This window comes from Salmo trutta, chromosome 3 (assembly GCF_901001165.1).
Source record: "Salmo trutta chromosome 3, fSalTru1.1, whole genome shotgun sequence".
Taxonomy (NCBI): domain Eukaryota; kingdom Metazoa; phylum Chordata; class Actinopteri; order Salmoniformes; family Salmonidae; genus Salmo; species Salmo trutta.
This window is the reverse complement of record NC_042959.1, coordinates 56,507,369-56,530,731: the sequence shown is the minus strand read 5'-3', so window position 1 is coordinate 56,530,731 and position 23,363 is coordinate 56,507,369. Positions and strand designations below refer to the sequence as shown.

At 43.3% G+C, this 23,363-nt stretch overlaps 1 protein-coding gene across 3 annotated transcripts; it reads right to left on the bottom strand.

Moving 5' to 3' along the window:
• Window positions 1–13,485: 13,485 nt before the first annotated feature.
• LOC115179996 (DNA-directed RNA polymerase III subunit RPC7-like) lies at window positions 13,486–23,363 on the bottom strand. Of its 3 annotated transcripts, none has more exons than XM_029741841.1 (8): window positions 22,874–23,363; window positions 16,967–17,128; window positions 16,538–16,667; window positions 16,119–16,187; window positions 15,608–15,664; window positions 14,959–15,056; window positions 14,618–14,734; window positions 13,486–14,181 (listed from the first exon to the last, which is right to left on the bottom strand). In XM_029741841.1, exons 2-8 carry the CDS (start codon window positions 17,090–17,092, stop codon window positions 14,095–14,097), a joined length of 684 nt encoding a protein of 227 aa, XP_029597701.1. In that variant the 5' UTR covers window positions 17,093–17,128; window positions 22,874–23,363; the 3' UTR covers window positions 13,486–14,094. The 3 variants fall into 3 exon arrangements, with proteins under 3 accessions (XP_029597701.1, XP_029597693.1, XP_029597711.1); XM_029741833.1 differs by having other exon boundaries at window positions 23,014–23,363; XM_029741851.1 differs by having other exon boundaries at window positions 14,968–15,056; window positions 23,014–23,362.

Genomic DNA, 23,363 nt, shown 5'->3' with positions numbered 1-23,363 from the left:
TATATTTTTACAGGGTGATGGTGCTTGATGCTGCTGTGAACCATCACAAGTATATCTTTATTGATGAAGTGGGCTTCAACCTGGCCAAAACTCGACGACGTGGGCGGAACCTCATCGGCCAACTGGCGACCGTCCAAGTACCTTGACAACATGTGCGCAGTTATCTCTGAAGATGGTGTGGTAGGACGTAGGTCATTACTTGGATCCTACAACGCTGCACACATCATTGAGTTTTCACTGAAATTGAGCAGGCCTGTCAAGGTGAAGGGGTCACCTATGTCATTGTGTGGGACAATGTCAGATTCCACCATGCAGAGGTGGTTCAGGCATGGTTTTGGGCCCATCCCCGATTCATGACCCTATATCTGCCCCATACTCTCCTTTCCTCAACCCTATTGAGGATTATTTTCAGCATAGAGGTGGAAGGTGTACGATCGCTTTCCCCATGAGAGTGTCACCCTCCTTCTGGCCATGGATGAGACATATTGTGGGAAGCTTGTTGGAAGGCTACCCGAAAGGTTTGACACAAGTTAAACAATTTAAAGGCAATGCTACCAAATACTAATTGAGTGTATGTAAACTTCTGACCCACTGGGAATGTGATGGAAGAAATAAAAGCTGAAATAAATCATTCTCTCTACTATTATTCTGCCATTTAACATTCTTAAAGTAAAGTGGTGATCCTAACTGACCTAAAACAGGGAATCTTTACTAGGATTAAATGTCAGGAATTGTGAAAAACTGAGTTTAAATGTATTTGGTGTATGTAAACTTCCGACTTCAACGATATATATATATATATATATATATATACACTGCTCAAAAAAATAAAGGGAACACTTAAACAACACAATGTAACTCCAAGTCAATCACACTTCTGTGAAATCAAACTGTCCACTTAGAAAGCAACACTGATTGACAATAAATTTCACATGCTGTTGTGCAAATGGAATAGACAACAGGTGGAAATTATAGGTAATTAGCAAGACACCCCCAATAAAGGAGTGGTTCTGCAGGTGGGGACCACAGACCACTTCTCAGTTCCTATGCTTCCTGGCTGATGTTTTGGTCACTTTTGAATGCTGGCAGTGCTTTCACTCTAGTGGTAGCATGAGACGGAGTCTACAACCCACACAAGTGGCTCAGGTAGTGCAGCTCATCCAGGATGGCACATCAATGCGGGCTGTGGCAAGAAGGTTTGCTGTGTCTGTCAGCGTAGTGTCCAGAGCATGGAGGCGCTACCAGGAGACAGGCCAGTACATCAGGAGATGTGGAGGAGGCCGTAGGAGGGCAACAACCCAGCAGCAGGACCGCTACCTCCGCCTTTGTGCAAGGAGGAGCAGGAGGAGCACTGCCAGAGCCCTGCAAAATGACCTCCAGCAAGTCACAAATGTGCATGTGTCTGCTCAAACGGTCTGAAACAGACTCCATGAGGGTGGTATGAGGGCCCGACGTCCACAGGTGGGGGTTGTGCTTACAGCCCAACACCGTGCAGGACGTTTGGCATTTGCCAGAGAACACCAAGATTGGTAAATTTGCCACTGGCACCCTGTGCTCTTCACAGATGAAAGCAGGTTCACACTGAGCACGTGACAGACGTGACAGAGTCTGGAGACGCCGTGGAGAACGTTCTGCTGCCTGCAACATCCTCCAGCATGAGCGGTTTGGCGGTGGGTCAGTCATGGTGTGGGGTGACATTTCTTTGGGGGGCCGCACAGCCCTCCATGTGCTCGCCAGAGGTAGCCTGACTGCCATTAGGTACCGAGATGAGATCCTCAGACCCCTTGTGAGACCATATGCTGGTGCGGTTGGCCCTTGGTTCCTCCTAATGCAAGACAATGCTAGACCTCATGTGGCTGGAGTGTGTCAGCAGTTCCTGCAAGAGGAAGGCATTGATGCTATGGACTGGCCCGCCCGTTCCCCAGACCTGAATCCAATTGAGCACATCTGGGACATCATGTCTTGCTCCATCCACCAACGCCACGTTGCACCACAGACTGTCCAGGAGTTGTGGCCCGCCACCTCATCAGGAGCATGCCCAGGCGTTGTAGGGAGGTCATACAGGCACGTGGAGGCCACACACACTACTGAACCTCATTTTGACTTGTTTTAAGGACATTACATCAAAGTTGGATCAGCCTGTAGTGTGGTTTTCCACTTTAATTTTGATACGAGCAAGATATGTATGTACCATTAGCAAATATTACACAGCCCCGGGTTTCTCTTTAGAAAATTTGACATTGAAATAATTAAACAGAATGGAAAATGAAACAACCACTTACCACAATCATTGCAAGTCACAACATAATCAATGGAGCTATATACTGTCAACTATAATAGATTTGCAATATCACTTATAATGAAGTGACGCAATCACCACTGAATGACATAATACTGAATTGCAAAGCAAGAGTGACTATCTACCTATCCATGTTGGGGGTCGCTGACTATCCCGCACCACCAGTCCTTCCTGAGCCCAGGTTTACTCAGCTTGAATTCAACACCAGAGGAAAAACATGTCGTATGATGATTGTTGGTACCTCAGAATGGCTATGACCTAGGTGATATTTGTGAACAGCACTGAAATATGTCATAATACTGAGTTCAGTAAAACAATAACCGTACCTAGTAATAGTGATAAAGGATACAAAGCTACTCAACTAGGGATAAACACCCCCCCCCCCCCCCCCCCCCGCCTGTCTTCAAGTTGGCACACTTTTCATTTTCACCCATGAACTGAACATGCACTCATTTCATGTTTTCAGGAATATTACAACCACTCACAGTCAAGATTCTTCACAAGTTGACCCCTACTGCCATTGGATGTGCCATAGTGTTCATTAGTACAGTCATTGGGACATGTGTGTTGATTTTTGTATGGTTGAGGGTGTATTCCCTACATTCTCTACATCCTGGCTACTCTTCACACTGCTGCATGCTGTACACATTTGACAGTGACAGATGGCAGTGACCCTCTCTGCTGTATACTCCTTTTAGAACATTTTATGAGACAAAGTTTATAACCAACCCCCCCCCCCCCCCTGAAATTACAACACATTGCAAGAAACTAACTGGTTTTGTACAATCTCAGTCAAAACAGGATATCAAGAATGACACACATAACACACTGAGGACATCAGGGAAGCCTTGAAGTCTGGAATAAACACTGAATTGTGAGTGCCAAGACCAGAACAAATTGCAGACTTGCAAGGTCAGGATAGACAGAATGCAAGATGTGCTCAATCTACGTGTACACATTTACAAGGTTGTTACTTGACTATGTGAACATTTATTGCAATTTACACCATCCACAACTTTATGTCCTCATAAAGTTAGTCTAGTTTAATTAAAATCCATGACAAAAAAAACTATTTGTTAAACATACTCTTCAGCTTATCGAGTTGTACATGGTATTTCTATTATCCTGCTAATGTCAACAGGGTTATTATGTCAACAGCAGTTTTGCTGATAGTGGTGAAATGATATTGGGCAGTTGGTAAGTCAGAGATATCAGGAAATAGTGGAGTTTTTGTCCTTTGTGGGGTTGTTGAGAAGTGACTTTGTCTGGAAAACCCAAACGGTGAAAACAATACTTGAGTCTGACCTCTTATATGAGTGTTTTGCTTTTTCATATAGCTCAAATCAACTTCATAACAACCACCACAGGCTGACGGGGTTTGCCGTGACATACCGACCTGTGGGTGTTGGCATAACCATCTACAAATACTGCCATAGCTTGCAAGGGTCTAAACATATTGTAGTTGATCATCGGATGCCCGTAAATTTTTTTTATTTCTTGACAAGGATAATCTCACTCCACTCAAGCAAGCAAGAACTGCATGCTGAGGAGATTCAATAACCGTACCTATCATTCAAATGTTATGAGCGGAATACTTTATTTGTCACTATCAGTCTGTACCAATGTTGTGTTGTAATTACTGAGCTACAGCATTTGGGGCAGGATCATGACCCCAAGCAGTGAAACTGAGACACTCAGTCTATATGCCATATTTAAGTCCCAAATGTACTAGTCATGAGTTCATATAACACACAGTTCGTGCCATGGAACTGGGGCTCTAGCGTCTGTCTCATATGGGCAACACGTTCTTAACACGGCACATTCACCATCACCACTAAGGATTGAAAGAATACCTCAAAAGACAAGTGAGGTGTTTGATAATAGTGCCAGAAGAGATGGCTGCCGTTTACAGTCCCCTAACCAATTGTGCTATTGCATTTGTTTTTTCTAACTTATTTTGTACATAATGTTTTTGCCACTGTCTCTTATGACGGAAAAGAGCTTCTAGATATTAGGACAGTGATTACTCACCCCGTACTGGAAGAAGATTTACTCCAGACACACGACAAGGCCCTCATCCCCGTTATTCGCAGGAGAAAGAGACAGAGATATCGGGATGTAGGTCTGGGTGCCTTGTAAGGATCCGACTGCGAGTGCCTTTACCATCGGTCCTATTAGCCAATGGACAATCATTGGATAATACAATAGACGAACTATGAGCACGTATATCCTACCAACGGGACATTAAAAACTGTAATATTATGTCGTGGCTGAACGACGACATGAATAACAGGAACACATGGAGTGTGCGACTTTCTTTATTTTGATAATTTATAGTTTATTCGCCGTTAGTCAGCACCTCCACACTAACTATTATTCTGGGTGTGCGCCAGCTCATGTTATTTTATCTGCAAATGTTTATTGAAAAAGAAAAAGCCCAATTAAGCCCGTTTGTTTTTCAAATACATTGTTACAGTTGTTAGTTATCTAGCTAACCCTAGCCCTATTAGCATAGATGTGACAAGCGTCAAAACACGTCAAACCAGAGATGGTATCAAGAAGAAAATACAACTAACTGAAACAAGCCATCTACATTCACTGGACAGCAGCTTCTAGTCATTGTTGCTAGCTATCTGACCTACGAAAATGACAACACAAAGCCTTTTGCCTCAGGGTTGAGCGCAACTTTTGTCGGGACGTTGTCAAACCCATCTGTCTATTGTTATCAGCTCTAAGTTTTAAAAAGTTGTAGTGCCTTTTTTCTTCCTAGTAAAGAAACATTTGTTTGGTTTCTAAAAAGGATGATGCTAGCCATGAAATATGTTAAATGGACTAGGCATCACCTATCATCTAGTTTGACTTGACTCATGATGATACTATGGTCAGGTTTAAAAAATATGAGAATGATTGAGTAAAATGTCAGTTCACTTTCCAGGAAGAGCCACAGAGAACCTTTGAAATGGCTTCTGGAAAGTCCTGATAAGTGTCTAAAAGTCAAGGGTACTGTTAACCCCCCCAGATGCATGTATACAGTAACCTTTTTATCCCCCCTCTTCCCTGGACCCTCTCATCAGCTCTGGTTTCAGCCCATGTTCAGTGGCAGTGAGTAATCTGCCACAATACTTAGCCTCAGCTTGGTTTCTTGGAATGAATTCTACAGACTATCTATTCCAGGCAGAACTCTCAGAAGTAAGTAGCTTTGACAACAGGGGTTGCTGTAACCATAATTCGGGATGTTTTACTTCACACTCCTCCTGCTCTCCATTTCTGTTGACCTACTTGGTACTTGGAATGTTTTTTGTAAGGGTTCTCAAATAGCCCTCCCTTAGCCGTTAGTGAGGTAAACCCATTCAAGCCATAACTTGATCTGAACACCCCTGTCTGAATGGCATTGTGCAGTTACAATAGCGCTTTCATCAGAAGCATCCTTCAGCCTTCACATCAAAGCAACAGTCCTTTCTCAGAACCCACTCCAACGGCAGAGTGATCGCACTGTTTCTGCCGAGTGCTGACTCCTTGAGCCCAGTCAAGTAGGTTACAACATGTCCCAAACCCATTTGAGGAAGCAGTCTGCAGGACAAAGGCCTCTTTGAATAGGGTATCATGACTGTCACCACCAAGTAGCTCCTGTCAGATTTCAAGAACCTGAATCATAAAATACTAGACGCCTGCTAAAGGCCACATGGCACGACCCAAATCTCAAACGGGTCGATAGATAAAGAGACTGATTACATATCCTTTGCTCAGATGGGAATCCACCAACACAACTCTCAATTATCTTTCATTGGATAGACAGCTCCCTAGGTCACAATCATATTGATTTGTGCTTCTGAATGAGTACTCCTGTAGAGAAGGATTATATTAGTCCCAGCTCCTTGGAGGATAGGCAGCACAGTCGCCACACATCACTTATCATTTTGCCCCTCTATGGGATAGGCAGGATTGGGTGAGTGAGACATTCAACAGCAGATTAGATTACACCTTGCCTGGGCTCAACATTCTAGAGTTGCACCCTAGACACAAAACATTTGACTTGAATAATCATAATACATCAAACTTGATAAGTAAATTGTGCCACTGTAATGTCATGCAAATGCCATTGGAATATCTTTCTTATTTCAATGCCTTGATATTGGCACTGAGCAAGAGACAGGGGACCTAAGCTTCTGTGTAACAAACTTGATATGAACATTATCGGTTGTGAAATGAACACAGAAAGAAGGCCTGTACAGTGATGCACACTATTCATAGAGGAGTACCTGAAATTACTATAAAATAGCATATGCCATGAGAGAGACAGAATGCAGATGTTTGTTGAGCACAGTGGCAGGAAGCTACTGGAAAAGCCCACCACCTGGTCCTGCCGTGTAACAGTAAAGGTCAAAAAGGGAGACGAGGCCCTGCCTTGACCACTGCCACGTGGATGATGTCCAAGGTCCAGTAGATTTACAGTGAAGGCATACAACCTCAAATGTTATTATGCTGACAAATTGCGAGTCATGAAAGAGGAATAATACTCTTACTGCATATTGAGCCTCTGTTCAGACATAGTGAAGAAGTTCATCACTGTCCAAAGCTTAAGATAGAGTGCAGTAACCAGTCGGTAAACAGACATTTGACTTTTGGAAAGCTGAGCACAGTACACAGAGTCATTTTTATTTTTGTTTATTTTTTATTTAACCATTATTTAACTAGGCAAGTCAGTTAAGAACAAATTCTTATTTACAATGACAGCCTACCAAAAGGCAAAGGCCTCCTGCGAGGAGGGGGTCTGGAATTAAAAATAAAAAAATAAAAAAATATATAAATATAGGACAAAACATACATCACAACAAGAGAGACAACACTACATAAAGAGAGACCTAAGACAACAACATGTCAAGTCAGCAACATATGACAACACAGCATGGTAGCAACACAACATGACAACAACATGGTAGCAACACAACATGGTAGCGGCACAAAACATGGTACAAACATTATTGGGCACAGACAATAGCACAAAGGGCAAGAAGGTAGAGACAACAATACATCACGCAAAGCAGCCACAACTGTAATTAAGAGTGTCCATGATTGAGTCTTTGAATGAAGAGATTGAGATAAAACTGTCCAGTTTGAGTGTTTGTTGCAGCTCGTTCCAGTCGCTGTCTGCAGCGAACTGAAAAGATGAGCGACTCTGGGATGTGTGTGCTTTGATGACCTTTAACAGAATGTGACTGGCAGAACGGGTGTTGTATATGGAGGATGAGGGCTGCAGTAGATATCTCAGATAGGGGGAGTGAGGCCTAAGAGGGTTTTATAAATAAGCATCAACCAGTGGGTCTTGTGACGGGTATACAGAGATGACCAGTTTACAGAGGAGTATAGAGTGCAGTGATGTGTCCTATGAGGAGCATTGGTGGCAAATCTGATGGCTGAATGGTAAAGAACATCTAGCCGCTCGAGAGCACCCTTACCTGCCGATCTATACATTATGTCTCCGTAATCTAGCATGGGTAGGATGGCCATCTGAATCAGGGTTAGTTTGGCAGCTGGGGTGAAAGAGGAGCGATTACGATAGAGGAAACCAAGTCTAGATTTAACTTTAGCCTGCAGCTTTGATATGTGCTGAGAGAAGGACAGTGTACAGTCTAGCCATACTCCCAAGTACTTGTATGAGGTGACTACCTCAAGCTCTGAACCCCCAAAGGTAGTATTCACACCTGTGAAGAGAGAGGCATTCTTCTTACCAAACCACATGACCTTTGTTTTAGAGGTGATCAGAACAAGGTTAAGGGTAGAGAAATCTTGTTGGACACTAAGAAAGCTTTGTTGTAGAGCATTTAACACAAAATCTGGGGAGGGGCCAGCTGAGTATAAGACTGTATCATCTGCATATAAATGGATGTGAGAGTTTCCTACTGCCTGAACTATGTTGTTGTTGAGAAGAACTTGGGGCCTAGGATTGAGCCTTTGGGTACCCCCTTGGTGACAGGCAGAGGCTAAGACAGCAGATTTCCTGGCTTTATACACTGCACTCTTTGAGAGAGGTAGTTAGCAAACCATGCCAAAGACCCTTCAGAGACACCAATACTCCTTAGCCGGCCCACAAGAATGGAATGGTCTACCCGTATCAAAAGCTTTGGCCAAGTCAATAAAAATAGCAGCACAACATTGCTTAGAATCAAGGGCAATGGTGACATCATTGAGGACCTTTAAGGTTGCAGTGACACATCCATAACCTGAGCGGAAACCAGATTGCATGCCAGAGAGAATACTATAGACATCAAGAAAGCCAGTCAGTTGATTATTGACAAGTTTTTCCAACACTTTTGATAAACAGGGCAAAATAGAAATAGGCCTATAACAGTTAGGATCAGCTTGAACTCCCCCTTTAAATAAAGGACGAACCGTGGCTGCCTTCCGAGCAATGGGAACCTCCCCAGAAAGAAGAGACGGGTTAAAAAGGTTGGAGATAGTCTTGGCGGTGATAGGGGAAGCAACCTTAAAGAAGAAAGGGTCTAAACCATCTGCCCCAGATGGTTTTTTTGGGGTCAAGTTTCAGGAGCTCCTTTAGCACCTCGGATTCAGTGACTGCCTGCAGGGTAAAACTTTGTAGCGAGGCAGGGGAAAAAGAGGGAGAAGCATCAGGGATAGTCGCATTAGAAGGGCTGGGAGATGAGGAAATGTTGGATGGGCAAGGAGGTATAGCTGAGTCAAATAGGAATCCTGACTTAATGAGTTGGTGATTAAAAAGCTCAGCCATGTGCTTCTTGTCAGTAACAAACACATCATCAACTTTAAGGGACATGGGCAGCTGTGAGGAGGAGGGTTTATTCTCCAGGTCTTTAACCGTTTTCCAGAACTTCTTGGGGTTAGACCCACAGAGAGAGAACTGCTTCTTAAAGTAACTAACTTTGGCCTTCCGGATAGCCTGAGTGCACTTATTTCTCATTTGCCTGAATGAGAGCCAGTCAGCCTGAGTATGTGTGTGCCGAGCCTTTCGCCAAATACAATTCTTGAGGTGAAGTAACTCTGCAAGATCACTGTCGAACCAGGGGCTGAACCTGTTTTTAATTCTAATTTTCTTTATGGGGGCGTGTTTGTTAAAAATACCACTGAAAATATAAAAAAAGAAGGTCCAAGCGTCTTCGACAGAGGGGATCAAGCTGATTCTATACCATTTTACAGAGGCCAGTTCATGAAGGAAGGCTTGCTCATTAAAGCTTTTTAGCAAGCGTCTGTGACAAATCAGGACAAGTCGTTTCACTGAGCAGCCATTACGAACATAAGCTGTAATTACAGAAAAGACGAGACTGATCTATCAGGATTCTTTGTGAGGATAACATCAAGAAGAGTAGCCTTTTCTGGGTGTTTGGAGTCATATCTTGTGGGATTGGTAATAATCTAAGAAATATTTAGGTAGTCCCATTGCTTTAGGACTTGGTCAGGTGGTTTAACCATGTCCCAGTTTAGGTCACAGCAGGACAAATTCAGACTTGGTGTAAGGGGCCAGGAGAGAGCTTAGGGCAGGTAGGGTACAGGCCAGTGCTGATGGAGGATGATAGCACCCAGCAACAGTCAACAAAAAGCAATTTGAAGGTTTAATACTTAAAACCAGCAAATCAAATTGTTTGGGGACAGACTTGGTGGAGACAACTGAGCACTGAAGGTGAACCTTGGTAAAGATTGCCACTCCCCCACCTTTGGAAGATCTGTCTTGCCGAAAAAGGTTATAACCTGAAAGGTTAACATCAGTATTCAAAACACTCTTCCTTAGCCACGTCTCAGTAATGACCAACACAACTGGATTGGAGCTGTGAACCCACACTTTCAATTGATCCATTTTAGGTAATAAGCTTCTAGTATTAACATGCAGAAAACCCAGGCTTTTACGGGAGCAGAAATCAGTGAAGAAGATATCGGAGCACAAGTCAGAATTGGGGCTAGCAACAGTAGATGGGCCAGGGTGTACATTCACATTTCCAGATATCATCAACAGTAATACAATCAATGCACGGCATAGGACAGGGAGAGCTCTGCAGTGCTGATTTATGACATCTGAATGTGCATCAGATGGCAACAAGATCATATTGTACAGCAATTTCATCAGGTAACATGAATACAAAGCCTGCGAGAGGTGGTTAGAATGGGATGGGAGGCCAAAAGTCTGTGTAACCAATAGAGAGTCAGAGTCAACAAACAGCCTGTCCCACGGTTGGGTAAGGAAAGTTCGTCATGAGTCATGAGGCAAATAGGAAAATGCACAATAATTTTAAAAAAATAATAACGACTTGGGGCTAGCCACTGTAAGTTCAGAGTCACTCGCTCCAACAGTGCCTGTGTGCTGGAGGCGAGTGAAACAGGGGGAGACAACCAAGGGCAGACGGTGAACAGATCGCCAGGCGGAATCCAAGCAGCAGTGCAACAGGTAACGGGAGTAGGTGTCACATCCACTTGGGAGAAGCCTATATTTCTGGAGGCAGATTTCTTGTAGAAAATGCCATTGGATGGACTGAACAGCAGGAGGGGGCTTAATGGCCTCTAGATCTGGATGGGGTAGCCAGCCATTTGTTGGGCTCAAAGGCTTCGACACCTCTCGCTTCACATGTCAGTGCTAATTGAAGTTGTATCTCTTTGTCCTAGCAAGCTTGGTATCCTGAGCATTCAGTCCTTATAAAGTAAAATATATCATTGCGATGTATTTTTCTTCTTGGCTTTTGAAAGTAAAAAATAGCTTCAGACTAAGCATTACTCACTAAGCTCCAGGTTGGATGGTGTTTTCAGGTCCCTGCTTGTTTGCCATAGCATTTGCTGTATAGCTTTGTGTGTGTGTGTGTGTGTGTGTGTGTGTGTGTGTGTGTGTGTGTGTGTGTGTGTGTGTGTGTGTGTGTGTGTGTGTGTGTGTGTGTGTGTGTGTGTGTGTGTGTGTGTGTGTGTGTGTGTGTGTGTGTGTGTGTGTGTGTGTGTGTGTGTGTGTGTGTGAGAGAGAGAGAGAGAGAGAGATTTACTTCACAGGGACGACAACGTACTTCAGGCTTTTCTACAGCAGGGAGACTCCATACTAAGTATTTACACAAAAAAAGCCACAGATGCAATCAACCTCAGAAGCACAACATTTCCATGCTCCTGTGAAATTATATACAAACCAACTAACAGTAGCACAGCAAAGAAGTATCTACCCCAAACTCCAAGTATAGCCACCCAGACCAATAAAGCTTAAGATAGACTTACAAAGCAAATGCTAAGATATACACTCACCGGACAGTTTATTAGGTAGACCACCCCATTCATGAAAATGGATTGCTCCTACAGACAGTGAGTCAAGTGGCCGTGGCCTGTTATATAAGCAGGCACACAGGCATCGAGGCATTCAGTTACTGTTCGACTGAACATTAGAATGGGCAAAACAAGTGACCTAAGCAACTTTCATCGTGGCATGATTGTCGGTGGAAGGCGCGCCGGACCCATTATCTCTGAAAACGGCCATCCTCCTGGACTTTTCACGCACGACAGAGTCGAGGGTTTACCGAGAATGGTACAACAAACAAAAAACATCCAGGCAGCAGCAGTCCTGTGGGCAAAAACAGCTCATTGATGAGAAAGGTCGGAGGAGAATGGCAAGAATCGTGCAAGCTAACAGGCGGGCCACAGACAAATAACGACACAGTACAACAGTGGTGTGCAGAACGGCATCTCAGAACGCACAACTCGTCGATCCTTGTCATGGATGGGCTATTGCAGCAGGCGACAACACCAGGTTCCACAGCTAAAAACAAGAAGCGGTTCCAGTGGGCACGCAATCACCAACACTGGACAATTGAGGAGTGGAAAAACATCTGCTGGAACATGACAGCGAGTTCAGTTTACTTGAGTGGCCTGCACAGTCCCCATTGTCAATCCAATAGAGCATCTTTGGGATGAGATGGAACAAGCCTGTTCCCAGCATGAATGTGAGATCATGGAACGGGGAAGGACTGCCCGTTCCATGATCTCACCATCACGGTTGACAACTCCCTTGTGTCCTCCTCCCAGAGTGCTAAGAACCTTGGCGTGACCCTGGACAACACCCTGTCGTTCTCCACTAACATCAAGGCGGTGACCCGATCCTGTAGGTTCATGCTCTACAACATTCGCAGAGTACGACCCTGCCTCACACAGGAAGCGGCGCAGGTCCTAGTCCAGGCACTTGTCATCTCCCGTCTGGATTACTGCAACTCGCTGTTGGCTGGGCTCCCTGCCTGTGCCATTAAACCCCTACAACTCATCCAGAACGCCGCAGCCCGTCTGGTGTTCAACCTTCCCAAGTTCTCTCACGTCACCCCGCTCCTCCGCTCTCTCCACTGGCTTCCAGTTGAAGCTCGCATCCGCTACAAGTCCATGGTGCTTGCCTACGGAGCTGTGAGGGGAACGGCACCTCCGTACCTTCAGGCTCTGATCAGGCCCTACACCCAAACAAGGGCACTGCGTTCATCCACCTCTGGCCTGCTCGCCTCCCTACCTCTGAGGAAGCACAGTTCCCGCTCAGCCCAGTCAAAACTGTTCGCTGCTCTGGCACCCCAATGGTGGAACAAGCTCCCTCACGACGCCAGGACAGCGGAGTCAATCACCACCTTCCGGAGACACCTGAAACCCCACCTCTTTAAGGAATACCTGGGATAGGATAAAGTAATCCTTCTAACCCCCCCCCCCCCCCAAAAAAAAGATTTAGATGCACTATTGTAAAGTGGTTGTTCCACTGGATATCTTAAGGTGAATGCACCAATTTGTAAGTCGCTCTGGATAAGAGCATCTGCTAAATGACTTAAATGTAAATGTAAATATATATATAGAGAGAGAGAGAGAGAGAGAGAGAGAGAGAGAGAGAGAGAGAGAGAGAGAGAGAGAGAGAGAGAGAGAGAGAGAGAGAGAGAGAGAGAGAGAGAGACTAAGGACAGAGAATGTGCTCACTGTACATGTACAAGCTTTGATTCTCGTCAGCTTTGATTACAGGTCAGCAAATATCGGTCAGAAAATATCAGTTGTTATGTAAATATGTGTATTGACCAAGCATGGTGTATTGCTGATAACTTTGTGTGTGCTGCTTCAACTTTCAGCACTACGCCACCTATTGGTGTGAAATAAGTATTATCATGCGACATCTGGTGAACTAGTACAGCTTCTAGTAGGAAAACGGTTTGTGTAGCATAGAAAATAAAACTACCTGGTTTACAAATTAGCTGCCATTTATTCTTTCAGAATTTCAAGTTAAGTAAAATCCTCTTTCATAACAAACTTAACAGAGAACATTGGGATATTACATGGATATAAAAGTTTTACAAAACATAACTTTTTAGAACTACATATAAACTACATAAAACAACAGCATAACATTAAAATTGGTGTATTAAACACCTTCATTTTATATCTTCAAAGTTCTTTAACATTTCTAAAATTGGATAAAAACCCTCTAAGAAATGATACTATAATTGGTGTTAGGAGAAAAGATGTCGGCCTAAGAATGACATACTTCTCTCTCCATAACACCACCACACTTAAGAGCCTTTTAAAACTATTGCAGGTTTGAACTGTGCAACCTGCTTCTCAATTTGAGATTATTTATTTAAGTCAGGAACTGACTGAATCCTGGGTTATTTTGAAGATTCATGTGTCGAGTTAAGATCATTTCAGGCCATGTATACAAGATGGACAAAAGAACAACAGCACATTCTTTCAGCTTTGGAGTCTCTCTTAGTTCTGGAGTGTCACATATATTTTCCCAGGACTCTTGGGTCCTAGGCATGCTCAATGCTCTGTTGTTGTTGTTTTTCAAAGTATCAGTAAATGGCCTCATCCATGTTGTCATCACTGTCCCCTCCGAACTCCTCTCCGTTGTCAAAGTACGACATGATATAGTCTGTCTCCTGTGGGAACACAATCAGAGTGGGAAAAAATGCTACGTATGAGCTCATTCCGACCTTGTGAACTGTGTTTGCAACGCTCACTTTCTGTTAAATCATGCATTGGTGTCAATGGAAAATGTATGGGGGAAATTGTCTCTAGTAAGGATTCAAGTCAAAGTGATATTATCTCACTGAGGTTGTGTGGGGCATGGGACCAGATGAAAAAAGTAAGAAAGAGCTTGGATGTGTAACAGTTTTGCATCCGTCCCTCTCCTTGCCCTAACCTGGGACCATCTGAATGAAACGACAACTGTCACCCAGGAAGCATCGTTACCTGTCACTGCGGAGCAATGGAAACAACTACTTCAGGTCTCAGAGTGGGTGACGTCACCGATTGAACGCTACTAGCGCACACCGCTTACTAGCTAGCCATTTAACATTGGCTACCGTTGCTTACCTCTTCAAACTCTTCTTCATCATACTGCTCCTCGCCATCTTGCTGCTCTTCCTCCTGCTTCTTCTTCTCCCCTTCCTCTTCATCTGAAGTCACTTCCTCCTCTTTTTTCTCCAATGTCTGAAATATGACACAAATGAATACAAAAGAAACTAAAAGAAAAAGAACATTGATAGTAAAATAATACACCAGGCTTACATTAAGTTTGAGGTTTAACAGCAAGAAACATTTCCCTCATCTAGTGTGCTGAGATTGAGTTGTGTTACATGCCTATAGATGTGATAAAGAGGTCAATAGAATGCAGACTATGGAGTTAATGTCTGATGTACTGGCTGAGTACCTACTATTCCCACCTCTAGTTTATGGATGATCTCCTCTTTGTCCACCCGGGTCTTTTTGCTGGGTTTGGGGTCCACTGGTGTCTCCACACTAAGAGAGGTGTCTGTAACAGACGAAAAGGGACAAAAGCCAATCATTAGTGAAAACTCCTATCTATTCCCCCTCCTCTCCTTTCATTTAAAAGGCCATTCAACCAAAAGCTATATTTATCCCATAATAGAAAATGGCAGATAATTTATGTATAAGTCAGTCAGTACTGTCATTGTCAGTAACCAGCAGTGACTTTATCTTATCCTTCTGTTCAAAGCAGAAGGGCAAATTGATGCATTCATGTCTCTAGGGAGACATAAGCAGTCAGACACAATGTTCTTCTGAAGACACCTCTCTCTTCAGCACTGCGCCCAGGAAATGGGAAGGAAAAAAATCACGTGGGCGCAATATGCTATGAAAGAGACAGGTCATTCGCCAGCAACGTACGTCATCAAGTCCTGCAGGAAGCAAACTAAACAGAACTGCAAAATGAATGGATTTTTATATTACAATAGCCTTCTGTGATCACATGGTGGGTGGGCTTTCATAGTGAATCTGTATCACTCACAAAAATGTCCAGTCAGTAAATGTGAGGTATAAAACAACACTGTATCATCCACTTACTCTCTTTTAGGGGCTTCTTGACACGGATTCGAAGCTCTTTTGGTAGCCTTTTCCAGTCTGACGTTAAAAACAAAAATCAAACAAAATCAATCAGCAGACACAGGTGCTACAATAATGTTTTTACACAGCAATGACCTTGTCAAAATTATGGAATGTTGGTTCACATCCGGTAAAGCTGAGGGACTAAAACCTCAAATTGTTTTCCTAATCAGCCTCTATTCAGCAGACCCTAATTGTGAGCGACAGCTCAATTTCTCCCATTTGAAACGCTTTGGGTCACCTGACAGTTTCAATCAGGACCGTTCACACTCCATTGTGGCTGACATCTCTGGGGCTGCGTAGCGAGTGATTTCATACTGCTTCAGGATTAGATCATTGATTCTATTAATCCCTGTTTAACAGTGTTATGCTGGTAATCAGATCGTACAATGCACTCCTAATACATGTTCCATAGTTTCTATCTCCTTTCAGTTACATTTTTTGAACTGGAGGTATGATGCAGCTGACTCACCTGGATTCCACTCAATGGTGTTGTCTGACGGCTCACTGTTCTGATATTTATCAGAATACCGCTCCACATCTGGAAGTCAGACAAGAAGCTCATTAATTTCTTAAACATGGTACAAGAACAAACATGTCTTTGAAAAGAAAGCGTATTATCATGTCTACCTCGTTTGCTGCTCCCAAATGTTCTTATCGAAGCATAATTGCTTGATTGAATAATTGAAAAATATTTCCACCCCTGATTTAGGTAATGTCAGCCAAACCTTGTATCGCCTAAAAACTTGTATCATTTTAATAAAATAACACCATTGGGAGCTGCTGACAGTGGCAAGACATTGACTGTCTAATTTCTGCTACGTTTGGATGTCTGTAATTACTCTTTTCATCGCTAACACACATAAATGGTGTCTTCCCAGGCTTAAGTACCTTTCTTGGAGACGGCTGGGCGGACATAAAATGGTAGGGTCTTCATGTTTCCCCTGAACTCCTGCTTCAGTGCCAACATGTACTCTGCTTCCTCTCCCATCACCAAGGGGACAGGCTTGTGTTCCATGGGCTACATGTGCACAAAAAAACATAACACATATTAGGCTAGTCCTTAAAACAACAACAAAAGGCTCAATACATGCTTTCCCAAAATAGCATGCTCTTTTTTGCTCCCAACCAAACACATATCTTACGGTCTCAATACATTTTTTTTTTAAATGTCAGCCCTGGATGTTGCTTAGACAAATAGAAAAATCAGGAGAAAAGATTGAGAATAGCCTCTAAATAAAGCCAATATTTGACAACAATGAGGTGCATCCAAAATGAAAAATGACAGCTACAGGGTCAGTCACATCACCCCTTACTCACAGGGAACAGAGGTGTAGGCTGGAGAATTGAAGGGGGCAGGTTCTCCCCTTTCCCAATCCCGACTGCCTCGATACTGAAGCTCATGTAACCCTTGCCGCGACCTCTGCCGCGGCCCAGGCCAGCCATTGAGCGAGCACACCGCAGGAGGGTTCACATGTAAATCTGTCAAGGGAGGAAGAATGCAATGGGCACTAAAAGAGTACTGAGTAATAGCACCTCTATTTTCCCAAACTATCTGTGTAAAGCTACAGTGGAAGTCGGAAGTTTACATACACTTAGGTTGGAATCTTTAAAATTTGTTTTCAACCACTCCACAATTTCTTGTTAACAAACTATAGTTTTGGCAAGTCGGTTAGGACATCTACTTCGTGCATGACACGAGTCATTTTTCCAACAATTGTTTACAGACAGATTATTTCACTTTTAATTCACTGCATCACAATTCCAGTGGGTCAGAAGATTACATACACTAAGTTGACTGTGCCTTTAAACAGCTTGGAAAATTCCAGAAAATTATGTCATGGCTTTAGAAGCTTCTGATAGGCTAATTGACATCATTTGAGTCAATTGGAGGTGTACCTGTGGATGTATTTCAAGGCCTACCTTCAAACTCAGAGCCTCTTTGCTTGACATCATGGGAAAATCAAAAGAAATCAGCCAAGACCTCAGAAAGATAAAATTGTAGACCTCCACAAGTCTGGTTCATCCTTGGGAGCAATTTCCAAACGCCTGAAGGTACCACCTTCATCTGTACAAACAATAGTACGCAAGCATAAACACCATGGGACCACGCAGCTGTCGTACTGCTCAGGAAGGAGAGGCGTTTTGTGTCCTAGAGATGAACGTACTTTGGTGCCAAAAAGTGCAAATCAATCCCAGAACAACAGCAAAGGACCTTGTGAAGATGCTGGAGAACACCGGTACAAAAGTATCTATATCCACAGTAAAACGAGTCCTATATCGGCATAACCTGAAAGGCCGCTCAGCAAAGAAGAAGCCACTGCTCCAAAACAGCCATAAAAAAGCCAGACTACGGTTTGCAACTGCACATGGGGACAAAGATCGTACTTTTTGGTCCTCTGGTCTGATGAAACAAAAATAGAACTGTTTGGCCATAATGACCATCGTTATGTTTGGAGGAAAAAGGGGGAGGCTTGCAAGCCAAAGAACACCATCCCAACCGTGAAGCACGGGGGTGGCAGCATCATGTTGGGGGGTGCTTTGCTGCAGGAGGGACTGTTGCACTTCACAAATAGATGGTATCATGAAGCAGGAAAATGTTGTGGATATATTGAAGCAACATCTCAAGACATCAGTCAGGAAGTTAAAGCTTGGTCGCAACTGCATCTTCCAAATGGACAATGACTCCAATGACTCCCAACTTATTGTGTGAAGCTTCTGGAAGGCTATCCGAAATGTTTTTCCCAAGTTAAACAATTTAAAGGCAATACTACCAAATACTAATTGAGTGTATGTAAACGTCTGACCCACTGGGAACGTGAAAGAAATAAAAGCTGAAATAAATCATTCTCTCTACTATTACTCTGACATTTCACATTCTTAAAATAAAGTGGTGATCCTAACTGACCTAAGACAAGGAAGTTTTACTAGGATTAAACGTCAGGAATTGTGAAAAACAGTTTAAATGTATTTGGCTAAGGGGTATGTAAACTTCCGACTTCAACTGTATATAAGCTTATTTTTTATCCTGGCCAGTATACAGTGCCTTGCAAAAGTATTCACCCTCCTTGGCATTTTTCCTATTTTGTTGTAAACTGTTGAAACGTCCTCTCACTGTCATCTGCGTTTATTTTCATCAAACTTAACATGTAAATATTTGTATGAACATAACAAGATTCAACAACTGAGACATAAACTGAACAAGTTCCACAGACATGTGACTAACAGAAATGGAATGATGTGTCCCTGAACAAAGGGGGGGTCAAAATCAAAAGTAAGTCAGTATCTGGTGTGGCCACCAGCTGCATTAAGTACTGCAGTGCATCTCCTCCTAATGGACTGCACCAGATTTGCCAGTTCTTGCTGTGAGATGTTACCCCACTCTACCACCAAGGCACCTTCAAGTTCCCGGACTACTCTGGGGGGAATGGCCCTAGCCCTCACCCTCTGATCCAATAGGTCCCATCCGTGCTCAATGGGATTGAGATCCGGGCTCTTCACTGGCCATGGCAGAACACTGACATTCCTGTCTTGCAGGAAATCACGCACAGAACGAGCAGTATGGCTGGTGGCATTGTCATGCTGGAGGGTCATGTCAGGATGAGCCTGCAGAAAGGGTACCACATGAGGGAGGGGGATGTCTTCCCTATAACGCACTGCATTGAGATTGCCTGCAATGACAACAAGCTCAGTCCGATGATGCTGTGACACACCGCCCCAGACCATGACGGACCCTCCACCTCCAAATTGATCCCGCTCCAGAGTACAGGTCTCTGTGTAACGCTCATTCCTTCGACGATAACCGCAAATCCGACCATCCCCCCTGGTGAGACAAAACCGCGACTCATCAGTGAAGAGCACTTTTTGCAAGTCCTGTCTTGTCCAGCGACGGTGGGTTTGTGCCCATAGGCGACGTTGTTGCCAGTGATGTCTGGTGAGGACCTGCCTTACAACAGGCCTACAAGCCCTCAGTCCAGCCTCTCTCAGCCTGTTGCGGACAGTCTGAGCACTGATGGAGGGATTGTGCATTCCTGGTGTAACTCGGGAAGTTGTTGTTGCCATCCTGTACCTGTCCCGCAGGTGTGATGTTTGGATGTACCGATCCTGTGCAGGTGTTGTTACACGTGGTCTGCCACTGCGAGGACGATCAGTTGTCCGTCCTGTCTCCTTGTAGCGCTGTCTTAGGGGTCTCACAGTACGGACATTGCAATTTATTGCCCTGGCCACATCTGCAGTCCTCATGCCTCCTTGCAGCATGCCTAAGGCACGTTCACGCAGACGAGCAGGGACCCTGGGCATCTTTCTGTTGGTCTTTTTCAGAGTCCGTAGAAAGGCCTCTTTAGTGTCTTAAGTTTTCATAACTGTGACCTTAATTGCCTATCGTCTGTAAGCTGTTAGTGTCTTAACGACCGTTCCAAAGGTGCATGTTCATGAATTGTTTATGGTTCATTCAACAAGCATGGGAAACAGTGTTTAAACCCTTTACAATGGAGAACTGTGAAGTTATTTGGATTTTTACGAATTATCTTTGAAAGACAGGGTCCTGAAAAAGGGACGTTTCATTTTTTGCTGAGTTTATCACAACCTGTAATTTAAATTGATTTTCATTTGGATTTCATGTAATGGACATACACAAAATAATCCAAGTTGGTGAAGTGAAATGAAAATAATGACTGTTTCAAAAAAAAAAAAAAACACAGTAAAGTGGTGCGTGCATTTGTATTCACCCCATTTCCTATGAAGCCCCCCCCTAAATAAGATCTGGTGCAACCAATTATCTTCATAAGTCACATAATTAGTTAAATAAAGCCCACATGCGTGCAATCTAAATGTCACATGATCTGTCACATGATCTCAGAAAATATACACCTGTTCTGAAAGGCCCCAGTCTGCAACACCCCTAAGCAAGGGACACAACCAAACGGCACTATGAAGACGAAGGAGCTCTCCAAACAGGTCAGGGACAAAGTTGTGGAGAAGTACAGATCAAGGTTGGGTTATAAAAAAATATCTGAAACTTTGAACATCCCACAGAGCACCATTAAATCCATTATTAAAAATGGAAAGAATATGGCACCACAACAAACCTGCCAAGAGAGGGCCGCCCACCAAAACTCACAGACCAGGCCTTAATCAGAGAGGCAACAAAGATACCAAAGATAACCCTGAAGGAACTGCAAAGCTCCACAGCGGAGATTGGAGCATCTGTCCATAGGACCACTTTAAGCCGTACACTCCACAGAGCTGGGTTTTATGGAAGAGTGGCCAGAAAAAAAGCCAATGCTTAAAGAAAAACATTTGCAAACGTGTTTGGTGTTCGCAAAAAGGCATGTGGGAGACTCCCCAAACATATGGAAGGTACTCTGGTCAGATGAGACTAAAATGTGGCTTTTTGGCCATCAAGGAAAGCGCTATGTCTGGCGCAAACCCAACACCTCTCATCACCCCGAGAACACCATCCCCACAGTGAAGCATGGTGGTGGCAGCATCATGCTGTGGGGATGTTTTTCCATCGGCAGGGACTGGGAAAGTGGTCAGAATTGAAGGAAAGATGGATGGCGCTAAATACAGGGAAATTCTTGAGGGAAACCGGTTTGTCTTCCAGAGATTTGAGACTGGGACGGAGGTTCACCTTCTAGCAGGACAATGATCCTAAGAATACTGCTAAAGCAAGACTCGAGTGGTTTAAAGGGAAACATTTAAATGTCTTGGAATGACCTAGTCAAAGCCCAGACCTCAATCCAATTGAGAATCTGTGGCATGACTTAAAGATTGCTGTACACCATCCAACTTGAAGGAGCTGGAGCAGTTTTGCCTTGAAGAATGGGCAAAAATCCCAGTGGTTAGATGTGCCAAGCTTATAGAGACATACCCCAAGAGACTTGCAGCTGTAATTGCTGCACAAGGTGACTCAACAAAGTATTGACTTTGGGGGGTAAATAGTTATGCATGCTCAAGTTCTGTTTTTTGTCTTATTTCTTGTTTGTTCACAATAAAAAATATTTTGCATCTTCAAAGTGGTAGACATGTTGTGTAAATCAAATGATACAAATCCCCTAAAAATCCATTTTAATTCCAGGTTGTAAAGCAACAAAATAGGAAAAATGCCAAGGGGGGTGAATACTTTCGCAAGTCACTGTATGATCACCTATGATTGCTGTTCACTGTAATATGACAATAACCCTAACACTATTAGCTCTAGCTAACGAACAGTGAATAACAGAGGTCACATAGCCAGGGCTAAATAAGAACAGGTATAGCTACAACACAACAAAAGGACAAAAACTATGTGAAGGGGGGCAATGGCTAATGTGTTGAGGAAAGGGGACACCTAGTCAGTTGCACAACTGAATGCATTCAACTGAAATGTGTCTTCCACATTTAACACAACCCCTCTGAATCAGAGAGGCGTGAGGAGCATTAAAGGGGCAATCTGTGATTGCTACATCCATTTCAGACTGTAAAATTAGTGATATATACCCATTGATTCTTGAAGAATGTAACTTATAAATGCCTCCTGAGCTAAATTCAACTGTCATACCCCATCACAATCCAATCCAAATTATAAGCTTTTTTACTCCATTGTTTGTAAACAATATAATAGTAAACAAACACTGTATAGACTTAAAACAAAAAACATGGTTAAAACTATAATTTTAGTCTCATGGATGGTCTGGGTACCAGTCTGGAACTCTAGCACTTTCTTTTCTTTGGCATGTGACACGGAGTAAAAAGAGTGGAATATCGCCAGATATGGATATAATGAGATGCTTGTCTCCACCTAACAATAGGATTAGTTGTCCACAGAGTGGAACGGTGGGCTGTCAACTCTTTGGATTGGTGGATACATTTTGTTATTTGAATAATTTAAAAAAATATATTCGATTAAGGGTGTTGACATCAACCACTAGTATTCAATGGAGCTTGAGATGCTATGCTAGCTTCATAAATATGCATAGAACTTGTCGAATTTCAACAGGGAAGTGTATCACACTTTTATCAGTACACTCATAACAACCTACGCATTACAAAATGTATATTAGATTAAACAAGCCTCACCTATCAAAATAACAATTCATATTTATCTTGACTAAATTCAACACTATCATTTCGCCCCAATTCAAAAACTCATCGCCTGCTTAATAATTAAGGATATGCTTAAGTGGACAGATTTTGGGCAGAAATAGGGCTCTCTGGTAACCAGGCTACCATCCTCCAGCTGCGTACCAAATCAACGCCAGGTGTTGCAGGAAGGCCAAGAAGATCATCAGGGACCCCCAAAGCTTTGTTGTTGCTTGAATCGCATATCGCCCCTGTAACAGCTACCTATCTAGTGTTGTGCCTTTTGCTAACTTGTTCCATCTTACCTTCTAGTGATTTCAGTGATATTAACTTGCTTGCTCAGATAACTTGGTTGCACAGTAGCTACATGACAGCTGTAGCAAAACGACTAGCGCCGAACGTTACTACCTAATTAGCTAGTGCTGTCAGATTTATCACGACAAAATTTCGTTCACCAAGACAACGCGCTTACTAACTAACCATATCAACTTATTCACGGCCTCCCACCTTCTGAGCCATAGCTAGCTACTAATCTTCAAATATATAAAAATATTAAAACATTATCAAGTTAACGTTAGCTAGTTTACAAATCCGCGGGCTACGTTATTGTTTACCAAACACTATGTTGTTTACATTTAGCGGATTTCTGGCGACT